General features: G+C 39.1%; 2 protein-coding genes across 7 annotated transcripts in view; one reads left to right on the forward strand and one right to left on the reverse strand.

Annotated features, from left to right (window-relative positions):
* Positions 1-4,004, reverse strand: part of MZT1 (mitotic spindle organizing protein 1) — a 90,381-nt gene extending 86,377 nt beyond the window's left edge. For 3 of the 4 annotated variants that reach the window (XM_058437979.1, XM_058437978.1, XM_058437980.1), the window contains exon 1: positions 3,758-4,004. In XM_058437979.1, the coding sequence (XP_058293962.1) occupies positions 3,758-3,836 (79 nt within the window). In that variant the 5' untranslated portion in view covers positions 3,837-4,004. The remainder of the gene's footprint in view (positions 1-3,757) is intronic. The other variant, XM_032151014.2, reaches the window with a different exon arrangement.
* Positions 3,909-14,062, forward strand: part of BORA (BORA aurora kinase A activator) — a 29,680-nt gene continuing 19,526 nt past the window's right edge. For 2 of the 3 annotated variants that reach the window (XM_058437975.1, XM_058437976.1), the window contains exons 1-4: positions 3,909-4,241; positions 5,164-5,331; positions 7,498-7,604; positions 11,168-11,213. In XM_058437975.1, coding sequence (XP_058293958.1) covers positions 4,077-4,241; positions 5,164-5,331; positions 7,498-7,604; positions 11,168-11,213 — 486 coding nt within the window. In that variant the 5' untranslated portion in view covers positions 3,909-4,076. The remainder of the gene's footprint in view (positions 4,242-5,163; positions 5,332-7,497; positions 7,605-11,167; positions 11,214-14,062) is intronic. The other variant, XM_058437977.1, reaches the window with a different exon arrangement.

The raw sequence follows: 14,062 nt of genomic DNA on the forward strand, positions 1-14,062 counted from the left end.
CCAGGAGGAGAGAGAGATATTAAAGTAATAACTGATTCCAGATATAAGTAAAATAAAGAAAGAGTGGAATACTTCTGAAACAAATTACAAGTGCATCTTACCAAGTTTGGAAGGACACAGTGTTTAGCAAAGACTTGTCTGAAGAAGTGACAATTACACGTAGACATCAAAAGTGAGTAGAAATCAACCAGACTAATACAGAGGCAGGAGGAAGGGTGATGGGTGAGAGCAAAGAAAACAGCTTGTGTGATGGTTCCTACACTAGAGGGAACTTGGTAAATTCACAGACCTGAACTGCTATTGTGAAGGCAATGTAATTAACGGGGTGAGTGGGTATAAAATAAGAGGTAAGTCCTAATGAAGATCTTAGAACTGTGGAAAGCTACTGGATGATATAAAATAGGAACATAAAAAATTCAAATTTGCATTTTAAGGACTTTTTGGCTGAGTATCAAATGAATCTTTAAAAAGTCCAGTTATATCACAATTTTGATAAAAGACTGGTGAGTAGTATGAGCAGGAGATATTTAGCCAACCTGAAATGAGTCAAGAATTGAAAGGGCTTAGTGAAGAACAGGAGGCAGAGGAGGTGAGAAAGCAAGACTGACTTCTAGATTTCTTTCTCAAATGTGCAACTGGATTGATGGTGGTAGCATGGACTGTTTCGCTGGCACTGCCTTGCAGTGCTAGTCAAATGGAATCTATATACCATAGATTCTCTTAACTCCTTTCTCTATGTGTTCCTTTTTTTTTTTTTTGAGATGGAGTCTACCTCTGTCACCCAGTCTGCAGTGCAGTGGCGCAATCTCGGCTCACGACAACCTTCGCCTCCCAGGTTCAAGCGATTCTCCTGCCTCAGCCTCCCGAGTAGCTGGGATTACAGGTACCCACGCTTACTACTACATATATATATATATATAGATATATCTATATCTATATATATCTATATCTATATCTATATCTATATATATCTATATCTATATATAGATATAGATATATGAAGTGGTGCTACAGGCCGGGCACAGTGGCTCACGCCTATAATCCCAGCACTTTGGGAGGCTGAGGCGGGTGGATCACCTGAGGTCAGGAGTTTGAGACCAGCCTGGCCAACATGGTGAAATCCTGTCTCTACTAAAAATACAAAAATTAGCTGAGCATGGTGGTGGGTGCCTATAATCCCAGTTACTCCAGAGGCCGAGGCAGGCGAATTGGTTCCCATCCCCAGCTTGAACCTGGGGGGAGGAGGTGGCAGTGAGCCAAGATCGCGCCGCTGCACTCCAGCCAGACTCGGTCTCAAAAAAAAAAAAAAAAATAGTGCTATGATAAAGCCTCTCATAAGGAATAATTATCAAAATTAAAATTCAGATGCACAGGATGATTTTAGAGGAAAATAAAAATTAAAGTATAAAAAGCAATCAATAGAGAGTACCTAACATATCAAAAAGTTGAAAAGCAAAGGAGGCAATCATACACAGTGGGTTGGGGGGGTGTTGTTGAAAAGGCATGACTATTTTAAGCGTGTAGAATTTTAGGGATATAAGGATGAAAGCAGAGATCTCATGCAGACCTTATTCTAAATAGGCAGAGACAGTTCTTTTCAAAGTGAGGTGCACAGATAATTTATTAATAGAAAGTCAGCCTGCTTCCTCCCATGTCTTTAACAAAAGGCTTTCATTTCATGATCAAAATGCAAATGTAGCCAAGAGTTCTGCAATTCATATGACTTAAAGGGGGGTTCACAAATGCCGCCATTGAGGGGAGAAATGGTATTCAAAAAGTTTTGAAAATTTCACTTTTGATCTCACAGGATGATTTAAATACTGTGTAACACCACATCCCCTCTCCTTCATTTTTTGTTTTACTTCACTTTTTCGTGTTCTTACTCTCTCATATAATCTTCATTTCACACCAAGTTTTCTCAGAAGAGATCTTGATGATGCAGCCAACACAAACCATCAGTTCTCAATTGTACATCAGTGGTTCCACCAGAGAAAATGTGAGTTTTCTATTCAAATGGGATCCTGCGGCCATATACATAAGGAACCTAAGTACAGCTAACATAAGAAAATAGGCTAGAAGTGAGGTCTTATACTCTTTCTTTTTCCAAGGAAATATACAAGATAGTAAATTTATATATACACACACACACACACACATATATATTCATACATAAATCCACTTACGAAATAAAACTATTAAGTGTTGATACAGCAAAAAGGATAGAAAAATAGGCTGAACATTAAGAGTAACATTCTCAGAAAAACAGCGAGGTAGATACTGAACAAGTGAAAAATTAGATGCAAAGGCTCTAAAAGTGTAATTCTTTGAAAAGAAAACCAGAACCAGTGCAGAAAAAGCCAGCAGCCCCTCTGCAGGTGCTATATAAGAAAATGAGGCCGGGCATGGTGGCTCACGCCTGTAATCCTAGCATTCTGGGAGGCCGAGGCGGGTGGATCACCTGAAGTCAGGAGTTCGAGACCAACCTGGCCAACATGGGGAAACCCCGTCTCTACTAAAAATACAAAAAATTAGCAGGGTGTGGTGGCAGGCACCTGTAATCCCAGCTACTCCGGAGGCTGAGGCAGGAGAATCGCCTGAACCGAGAGGCAGAGGGTTGCAGTGCACCGAGGTTGCGCCATTGCACTCCAGCCTGAGCAATCACAGCAAGACTCTGTCTGAAAAAAGAAAAAAAGAGCCTACGGTGAAGGAGAGAGAGATACAGCAGTGAGAATTTCATAGGGTTATCTTTTAACAGAGAGGGAAGCTGACGTGAGTAGACCCTGGAAAACGTTTAGGCCCACTGCAAATGACAACATCGATCAAACACTCATAATACAGGTGGATGTGAGTAAAAAGGAGAGAAAGAAGACTACGAGAGAGGCCATCTGAAATAAAAATAATTGATCATCTTTGATGTGTTTTTACATGGTTGTCTTATTTAAATATTCACAACTCTTGGAGGTAGGGTTTTATTTTATAGAAAAAAAAAAAAAAACTAAACAGGCTCAATGATGTTTAAGTATCTAGTCCAAGCTCACCACAGGGGCATAAAGTGGCAGAACCGACATTAGAGGGTGGACAGAGGACAACCGCAAGACACTAATTTCGTGTTCTGCAACGCTTGTGTAGGCTTCACACACACGTGCCTCCGGGGCCGAAAACAGGTGACACCATAGCACTTGGGCACTGGCGTCACCCGCTTCAAGAGGAAACGAGGATAATTCTGACGAAAGGGGAACTTGTTCATTCGCAGGATATTAAAGGCGCCTACTTAAGTGCGAAGAACAGGAGGCATAGCGGTGACCAAACACCTGGCCCCTGTCCCCGCCGGGATCCCAACCTTGGAGACCCCCGAAGCGCCCCGCGCGGGAATCGCGTGGGACGCGGCGCGCAGGAGGGAATGGGTGTACTGTGTGGGGTGGGCGTGGCGCCGTCACCGCAGGAGATCGGGCGGGTAGGGCGGATCTGGGACGCGGGATAGAGGCGGCGCGGCATTCGCGCGAGAGGGACGAGGTGCGCCACCGGCTGACTAGGAGGCCGCAACGCCTAGCGCGCGCGACAAACTACGCAGCGGCGGAAACAACTCTCAAGGGATAGGGCCATCAGCCCTGCGGCCCCGTTAGGTCCCTATCAAAGATCTTGGAAGATGGCGTTTGGGGCACGAAGAGGACCTGAAGTCCTCCACAGGCTCAGCCCCGCCTGGGGGCCTTGGCTCTGGGAAGGCAGGCAAGGTAAAGGGAGTGCAACGGACACTCACCGTCCATGGTCTCCCGCACCGCATTCAGATTCGCCGCCGCGGCCGCCGCCGCCGCCCCAGCACCGCTGCTACTCGCCATGGCTAAGGCCGAGGGAGGCGGGAGAAGGGCCTGACCCGGAACTGGAGCGCCTTCCTCTCTCCGGGGCAATCACACAGCGCGTCTCGGCTCACGCCGAGCAGGCTCCGCCCCTCGCGCTCGCCGCCGGCGTGAGGCTGCGTTGATTTGAATTTGGAGCCTCGTTCCTCTGCGGGGAACTTGGAGCCAGGAGTTGCTATTCGAATTTCCTACGCGGCCTCCGTGCGATTGGCTGGTTCGCGGATGGCGGGACGACACGATTGGCCAGTCGCTCACAAGCCCCGTGCCCTGGTTGGCCCAACACAGCGCGGAAGCGGGGAGTTAAAGAGTCTGTGCCTGTCGGGGAGCTGGCCTGGCCCCCGGGAGCTCCCTGGAGTCGGTATTGGGGGCTTCGTTTTGTACGCACCGGTAGGTACGCTCTTTGTGGTCCCTGGCCTTTCCTCCTGTCTGAATGGAGAAGTTTCTTTTCCCAGCTCCTGACTTGCCTGCCCGCTCGCCCCTGGTGAATGGGAGCAGTCAGGGAGTAGGTGTGGAAGAGAGGGGCACCAGAAAGAGTGGCCACGTAGGGTTGGGGGCGACGCCTTCTTCGCGCTCCATCCAGGGAAGCCGGCTGCATCTCAACCTTCCAGAAGTAGACTCTTCTCCACCCCACCCCGCCAATTTGTAGCCTCTGTAGCCTCCTTTGATTGGAAGTAATGCAGTCTTGCTTTGTATCCCGGGACGGGTGGAGGGGAGGTCTTGGCGAAAGGAGGATTTTTGGAGGAAAGGGGACCCAAGGCAGTTAATTTCCTAGCCCCTGTCAGTCATACTTCTCTGGCTAGGACTCATGTGCAAGAAAGGCACAAGCTTCCTCATCTCTTACCTGCTTGCTACAAAGAATTGTTTAATAGCAACTGTAGTTGGATAGGGTATTCGAAGAATGTTCATAGTGTTGAGACATGAGATGATGAATTTTAAAAAAATTGTAGCTATAAGTCCTTTAGTTGAGAAGAGATCTGGGCCTGTTGTAATCTTCAGTTTCCTCAGAGGCAGATCTGAATTCATTCATATTTGATTGCTGCTAGTATAAGCCACTTCACTTCTCTGAGCTTGTTAATACTTTCGCAAAATAATATCACTAATAACTTACTGCTATAGCTTTCAAGGTTATTTCGAGGATCAGTTGAGAACATTTATATGTGATACTTTTTTTGTAAGCTGTATCATAGCCCCAAGAGTGTTAGGTTTTGAGTTGTTTTTGTGACACATTTGTCGAGTACATTTTAATAGTTAAAATTAATATCTATGGGACTTTGTAATTTTAACATGCATACTCTTGATTTCTTTTTAGTTTTCTCTCTGTGCTATGGGAGATGTCAAGGAATCAAAGATGCAAATAACACCAGAAACTCCAGGAAGGATCCCTGTTTTAAATCCTTTTGAAAGTCCTAGTGATTATTCTAATCTCCATGAACAAACTCTCGCCAGTCCTTCTGTTTTTAAATCAACAAAATTACCAGTAAGTTATTCCTGACTAGTGTTTACAACTAATTTTAAATGTAAGTAATTACAAATAATTTTAAATGTAAACATCTGTCTTTACAAGGTAAGGAGGAAACACATTATGGAGCATATATAGCTGCAATGTACTTTTTAAAATTGTAGTGTTCATTATAATCTCGTGGTTAGGTTAATAAGTTAGCTAGAAGTTTTTTTTTTTTTTTTTTTTTTAAGTTCAAGAACAACATATGTTAGCTTCCTGCAGTTGTGGGTGTAGCTACATTCTGTGGTTGATGATATAGCTACTAATACATCAGAGAAGAAGCTGCATCATCTTATATTATGTTCTCACTTATTTGGCAAACATTATTTGAATGTTGCTATGTGTCAGATACAGTGCTAAGCAGCTGTGAACAAGTTAGGATCATTCGGCACAAATCCTTAAGGAGGTTATACTCCAATGTAGGGGTCACAAACTTTCTGTTAGGGGCCAGACAGTAAATATTTAAGCTTCACAGGTCATTTGATCTCTGTTGCAACTACTCACTTCTGTCTTGTATCACAAAAGCAGCCATAGGCAATGTGTAAAGAGATAAATGTTACTCTGTTCCAATACAGCTTTATTTATGGACACATTTGAATTTCATATAATTTTCACATGTCACAAGATATTTTTTTGTTTGTGTTCCCAACCATTTAAAACTGTCAAAATAATTCTTAGCTTGCAATCTATTATAAAAAGAAACTAACCCCTATTTTATGTGTTAAACAGAACTAGATGAGTAATATCAAGACGGTGTAATAGGTGATATGATTAGTGCTTAGCACAATAATAATATGAAGGAAAAGTGTTCTTCAGTATATTAGAAAAGGCTTCACCACTTTATCTTTTTTTTTTTTTTTTTTTTTTTTTATGGGATTTCACTATGTTGGCCAGGCTGATCTCGAACTCCTGACCTCATGTGATGCACCCACCTCAGCCTCCCAAAGTGCTGGGATTACAGGCATGAGCCACCGTGCCCGGGCCACTTTATCTTATTTTACTGTTATTTGCTACATTGGGTAAGTTCTTTTGACCTTGGATCTTTCAACCTATCAAGTTACTTAGAAAAACTGCAAATAGGGTGGCTGTTTCTGCTACACTTTCATACAGGTTTTACAATGAGCAGGTATGTACTAGTGGAAGGTCGAGCAGTTTATATTGAGTCATTTCATCAATCTGACCTTATGATTTTTAATTGAATCATTAAAATTTATCTCTTGGTCTTACTAAAAATAAATAATAGATTGATGGCAGCTTAATCCTCAAAGTTGGAATGTATGGCATCTTGCGTTTTTAGGACTGAATTTGCCTAGAATATATTTCTAATTACAGATTAGGATTTGGATAAACCTTTAATTCAGTTGCATGGTTGAGTACAGAAAGGCAGCACCGGTTGCCATTCATAATTATTTTAAGGATCAACTATGTTATGAGCTTTTGCAGCCATCTCCAAAGTGACTAAGGACTTTAATTTCAGTTCCTTCTTCGTGAAAGTAAAGACGTTTGATAACTGTGAGAGATTTTTACTTTTACATGGGCTTAGTTTATCACACTGATGAGTGTTAATTGTGAAAGTTTTATGTCTTTATTACTCTGTTGTGATTTTTCTCGTATTACGTAATTCCAACCCAGGTGAAAGATTCTGATATTTTAAAAGAGATACAGGCTGGGCGCTGTGGCTCATGCCTGTAATACCAGCACTGCCAAGGTGGGCTGATGACTTGAAGTCAGGAGTTTGAGACTAGCCTGGCCAACATGGTGAAACCCCGTCTCTACTAAAAAAATACAAAAATTAGCTGGATGTAGTGGCGGGTGCCTGTAATCCCACCTACTCAGGAGGCTGAGGCAGGAGAATCACTTGAACCCAGGAGGTGGAGGTTGCAGTGAGCTGAGATTGCACTCCAGCCTCGGTGACAGAACGAGACTCTGTCTTAAAAAGAGAGAGAGATACAATTAAGTCAGTTGATCGAATGTGATATGATTACCCTTTGCCATTTAATTTCATGGTAAAGTCAAATTTTAAAATATAAGCTTTAAAATATTTTCATATTATAACCATTCATATTATTTCTCACATAGGTTAGCATTTTGATGAACTATTTTAGTTTGCCTTTACTTATAAGCTCACTTTCTTTTGTTAAGACTCCAGGGAAATTTAGATGGTCTATTGATCAACTAGCTGTAATAAATCCTGTAGAAATAGACCCAGAAGATATTCATCGTCAAGCTTTATACTTAAGTCATTCTCGGTAAGTTTTCCTTTCTTGCACCTAAGTCTAATAACACTCTCAAGTGAAGAGAAGTAGGAAATTCTAAATGTTGAGTATATTTTTATGTAAAGGTATCAGGGAGAAAAAATTTTGATGCAGATTTTTCCTATCTAAATGAATGAGTTCAAAGAACTACATTCAGAAAGATTTTCTTGCCAACAGTTCCAGACCTGGGTAGATACCTTTTTCTTTTACGGGTAACCTTTTCCCTCTGCCACTGAGGTGACAGCTCTGTACCCCGAGCACTCAGTTAAGAGAAGAACATTTTGAAATTTGCACTTTTCTACATGGTTGTGGCTTCTGCCATTAACTTGTTTCAGTTTGTCTTTTTGATCGTTTGGGGTAAAGCAAAATGCTGTTTCATTGTTATCTATGTTTGGGGAAACCTAAAACCCCCTTAAAGAGTTACATACGCATTGAGTGGAAGGGTATCCATTAGCAACAGAGCGGTTTTTTAGACATCGTCCAACTGTAATAATTCACTTGGAATCAGAATTACATTTTCTAGAATTCTACATATCACCCAGTGCAGTCTTATTTGTTGATGTGTTGTTTAGGTTTCAAGGCACTAATGTACTGCAGATTTTGTTTTTTATTACAAAGTGTAAGGTCATATTATTCTTTTGTAGTCTTAGGGACTCTTGTTTGTATGTTTTATAGTCTGATTTTTTAATATTTGGAAAAAATCAAATACATGGTATGACCAGATTTTAATTTGCTGTCCTTAGTAGACATGTTGTTAGTCCAAAACAAAGGATAATCCTTTTCCCTTTGACTTAAGAATTCAGTCACACAGTGTTGCACAAATATTGAGATATTCTGGTAAATACTTACTGGCTTTTCTCCTCTATCTTCTCTTTACTTGGTAACATGATGACCATTCACTCATAAAATTAATGTCCATCCAGACAGAGTGTTAATAGGAAGGGAATAGAATGAGGATAAAACATGAAAGGATTTTAACTTAAATTTAAATAATACCTTTGAGGCTGGGTGTGGTGGCTCACACCTGTAATCCCAGCACTTTAGGAGGCTGAGGCGGGCAGATCACTTGAGGTCATGAGTTCAAGACCAGCCTGGCCAACATAGTGAAACCCCATCTCTACTAAATATACAAAAACATTAGCTGGGCATGGTGGTGCACACCTGTAATCCCAGCTACTCGGGAGGCTGAGGCAGGAGAATCGCTTGAACCCGAGAGGCAAAGGTTGCAGTGAGCTGAGATCGTGCCATTGCACTCTAGCCTGGGGGACAGAGCAAGACTCCATCTCAAAACAATAAAATAAATAAATAAATAAGTAAATAAATAATACCTTTGAAAGAAGGTGAGATGAATATCTAAAAGCAAATGAGTCACAGTTAGTGACTAATTTTTTGTTTCACACGAACTTAATTATGCTTAATTATTTTGTCTCATTTCTTCAATATATTGAATGATGGACAGTTATTATATTGATCAGTCAAGAGATATTTATTGAGTACTGTGAGGGACTGTAAGAAACATTGAAGAAGTACAAGATATTAAGAGTCAAGAGTCTATAATTAGACCAAAGTTGTAACACAGTGCTTCTGTACTTACTACTAAATGATATATTGTCTGCAAAGGTTTATAAAGATAATCTTGGTGTCTCTTAGTACATAGATTTATCATATAGAAGAATGGAAAAGAGTGGGAAAATATTATAATTTAATGATATAATTCAACGAATGGTTATGGCTTCTACCAAGGATAGTCAATATATTCTTCACAGAGCATCTCGTTCCATCCTTAGAAAGAAGCAGTATCTTTCAGTATCTCTTCTTACATATTAGCCCTCTACTTCAATTCTTCCCATCCTTTTCATGCCACCATCCACACAGAAAATTATAACTGTAAAGCATACCAGTGTAAGCAGGTGAGTCTTGGCCATGTAGGTGACCAGTCCTGAGATCCCCTCTCCTTTGCCACCGTGCAAAGGCTCAACATTCAGGCCACACCTATACCCATATGCATCATACTGGTGTTCAGTGGTATGCTGGTCAGGATGCTCTCCCCTGTATGACTTCTTAGAATCTTCTTTGATCTGACTCCAGAGTATTTGGCCACAGTGATTTTTACTGTTTCCAGCAATCACCTGAGTATTTCATGTTCTTAAAGTCCCTCTGATGAAGTAGCAAAAGGTTTCTGAATGCAGTAATCCTAGTTCAGAGCTTACTTGCTATTTGCTAAGCTTGTTATGTGCTGCCATTTTGACCATGATAAGATGAAGAGAACCATTGATAAGATGAAGGCTATTTTGTTATCCTCAAAATGGCTACTGTTCAAGCTGGGATATGTGGATTGACATTTATTTTCTCATACTTCTCCCACTTGAAAAATCTACTTAATTTCTGAAATGTATACATTCTCATATAAGCTTTATTAAGCCATGAGCAACTCTATATGTGAAAAAAAATTCACACCATGGAATGCTGTGCAGCCACAAAAAGCATGAGATCGCGTCCTTTGCATGGACGTGGATGCAGCTGGAGGCCATTATTCTTAGCAAACCAATACAGGAACAGAAAACCAAACCGCTCATGTTCTCACTTATAAGTGGGAGCTAAATGATGAGAGCACGTGGACATATAGAGGGGAACAGCACACACTGGGGCCTGGTGGAGGGTGGGAGGAGGGAGATCAGGAAAAATAACTGATGGATTCTAGGCTTAATACCTGGATGATTAAATAATCTGTACAACAAACCCCTATGACACAAGTTTACCTGTGTGACAAACCTGCATTTGTACCCCTGAACTTAAAAGTTAAAGAAAAAATTCTGAGACAAAATAATTTTAAATTGTAAAAAAAATATGTCTTACCAATTTACTGATGGAAGGCAAGCATTCTTTCCTGTAATGGGATAAAGAAGTAGTCCTAGCAAGCTAACTTCTGAGTCCTTGGCAAGTATATGCTTTGTGCTTGTGACCCAAAATTTTATATTAAATTTTGTAGCTGAGAAGTTTATGTTGCAGTAATTGCAGATTGTATCAAAGTGAAAAAAAAATTCATTTGGAAAAAATGTTATATTGTCAATGTTTTATTTCAGATTTAATATTTTTGACTGTTTAGAACTGTGATAACTATCCTCATCTATTTTACAGTAAAAGTTGATTCTAAAATTATTGCCATGATAAACTTGTTATAATTGAAGAGGAAAACTTTGGACAATTTTTAGATGTTCGTTGAATTAAATACTTCTTAATTTGTATTAAGGGACAAAGTTTATCAAATTTATTTGTTAAAAGCAATTTAATATCAATGTAAGTCTTTTGAAATAAAGTGTCATTCCATTCAAACTTTGAATGGAAAAGAGGGAGGTAAACCTAATAGCTAACTGCTGAATTTCAGAATACTGCCATTTATTAAATGTTACAAGATACCACTAGTATTTATTATAAAGTGAGCTTAACATTTGCCAGTTTTCAATGAAGGGAGATTATTTATTTGAAAGGTTATTTTTTTAAATGTTCAATAAGCTTAAGTAATAGCATGGTTATTTTTCTTCTTTATCTTTGTATAGAATAGATAAAGATGTGGAAGACAAAAGACAAAAAGCCATTGAAGAGGTAACTTAAACTGTTACTGATCATTAAACCAGTTAAGGATCAATTCTGCATGTACATCACTTCTTTTAGGAAGACTTTCTTCAAATCCTTCACTGTCCCATCTCCCCTCCAAGCCCTTCGAAGTCCCATCTATATAAAGCACCCTTCTGTACTGTCCTAAGACCAATGATTTCCAGCTATCCCAGTACCTTGCATAGTACTTGTATACTGTTGTAATGATCAGTTTAGTGTTTCTGTCCCCTAGACGCAATCTTTTTTGGCCAATACCGTACTTCATCCTTTCATTCTCAGGACCTAGCACAATTTGTCTTCCTTGTGCCTTCAAAATACTGATTAGCACAAACTTTGTTTCAAGTTGGAGTTTACATAGAGGAAGTCGAATATTCTCAGGCCTTCAGAGTCTAGATTGGCATTGGGAATGGCTTTGTCTTTTTTTGTTAATACTTTGGATTTTTAAGATAATAATGAAATAGAATCTCTTACTGTTAAACAGGAAAGGTATATCATAATGTAGGCTTTTTAAAAATAAAAAGAATTAAGTTTTTTGCTTTTTTCTGTCTGTTGAACTGCCTTTCTTAGCATCTAAATAAGGGTTATTATTATTATTATTATTTTTTTGTTTTGTTTTTTGAGATGGAGTTTCGCTCTTGTTGCCCAGGCTGGAGTGCAATGGCGTGATCTTGGCCCACTGCAGTCTCCGCCTCCTGGGTTCAAGTGATTCTCCTGCCTCAGTCTCCCGAGTAGCTGGGATTACAGGCATGCGCCACCACACCCAGCTAATTTTGTATTTTTAGTAGAGACGGGATTTCTCCATCTTGGTCAGGCTGGTCTCGAACTCCCAACCTCAGATGATCTGCCTGCCTTGGCCTCCCAAAGTGCTGGGATTACAGGTGTGAGCCACTGCACCTGGCCCATCATCTAAGTAAGGGTTATTTACCTCGTTCTTTCCTCAGAAAGTCTTTACGTGATGGCAGCATTTCTGATTTTTACTTTTCCGCCCCTCTAGCCCCCTCAGCCCTCCTCTGTTCCTTAGCCATACTTAGCTCTTCAGTACCACAAAAGACTATGTTTACTCCTGCCAAACATTACCTACTTCTTCATCTATCTAGTAACTGCACAGTTTTCATTCTGACTCAATCACTTGGTTCTTCCCCACCTGAATATTCTCAGACTCAAAATTTCCAACATTTTGAAAAAATGCTTTCTTTAAGAATCCTTAATTTTAAAGAGAAACCCAGCAGGCAAACTTAAGAAAATTTGTTTCTTTTCAATATATATTTTTGAAAATGAAGAAACATATACATATAGTAAAAACAAAAAGAAAAAATATAAAATAAAAAGCCTTCTGTTTCCCCATCCCATTTCATGAAGGTAATGACTATAACATTTCTTATGTATACTTTCAGATTAATTTTACGTCTTTAATAGCATATGTCCTTAAAATATTTTCGACAAATAGGATTATCATTCGCATACTATTATCGTTCTCATACTGCATCCTCCTTTTTTTGCTTCATGATTTTTCTTAGAAATTTTTGATAACCAGCATATAGATTTTTACATTCTCTTAGCAACAGCATAGTAACCTAGCCCCTGTTGACAGATGTTTAAATTGTGTTTATTATTTTTCTGTCACAAATAATGCTGCAGTGATTGGTATATATATCTTTATATTCTTGAAATGGACTTAGTAAGTCAGAGGCTTTGTGAATTTTCAGTTTTGGTAGATTTTACCATATTGCCCTCATAAAAGGTTATACCAATTTATACTCCTGGTTACAGTGTGACACTGCTTGATTTTCCATATCTCCAATATTGATTATTATCAGAATTCTTAATTTATTCTACTCTTATTACTTTAAAAATGACATTTTTTTGTGTTTGTATTTCTTTACTTTTGAGTGAACTTATCCATCACTTTGTAAGTTTGTAGGTCCTTTAATTTTTTTTCTGGTAATTGTCTATATCTGCCCCAGTCCACCTTTTTTTTTAAAAAAAAAAAATATATTTTCCTCATAGATTCATGGGTAATTTAGTTAAGAAAATTAGCTCTTTGTCATGTGTATAGCAAAATATGAAGAAAACGTGTTTGGTTACTTGCAAAATCTACGGAAGGGAAAATACTGTGTTAGAAATGAAAGAGGAAAGAAAAGTATCCAAATGCTCTATCTCATTTGAATATACTGGCCAGTAGTGTGCTGGTAAATGTTTAACAACTTGCTCTCTGGTCATGGAAGGAGTAGGATTTATAGCAATTGCTGCTATCCATAGTATAAGTACTCCAACCATGGCCAATTTCAAGCTACTGATGTGACATCACTGAATCGGAAAGAAAGAATAGTGGCACACCATTATATGTAGGAATTCCATCATACAGATACAAAATACATTATTAACCTCAAGAGCATAGACATTGATAAATGTATAAAATAATTAGCAAGTGGTGAGTTTTGAATATTTGTTCTTTATTTTTAATATATTTAATTATAAGTTTACATAATTTTATTTTTAATACTGGTTTTAACAACTGGTGCACAGAATTCTTGAAAATTTAATAATCAGATCTTGAGAGCCAGAACAAACAAGCCAGCTTCAGTGCCACCATTCATACTGGCCTACTTGCATATCTCTGTCTTAATATATTCCTTCCCTTTTCATCCTTTTTTTTGTAACCCCATCAAAAAAACCTGGGAAAGAAATTTAAAATACTTTGTCTATGATTAATCCTCTTAGTTTAGTTTACAAGTTTCAAATTTAACTGGTTGATTTGAAGTTTTAAGATACCTCTTTATATATACTTTAAATTTCTTCCATTTTTCCTTTGGTCATTTGTATTAAAATTTTTACAT

The sequence above is a fragment of the Hylobates moloch genome, unplaced genomic scaffold, assembly GCF_009828535.3.
Source record: "Hylobates moloch isolate HMO894 unplaced genomic scaffold, HMol_V3 SCAFFOLD_4, whole genome shotgun sequence".
Lineage (NCBI taxonomy): Eukaryota > Metazoa > Chordata > Mammalia > Primates > Hylobatidae > Hylobates > Hylobates moloch.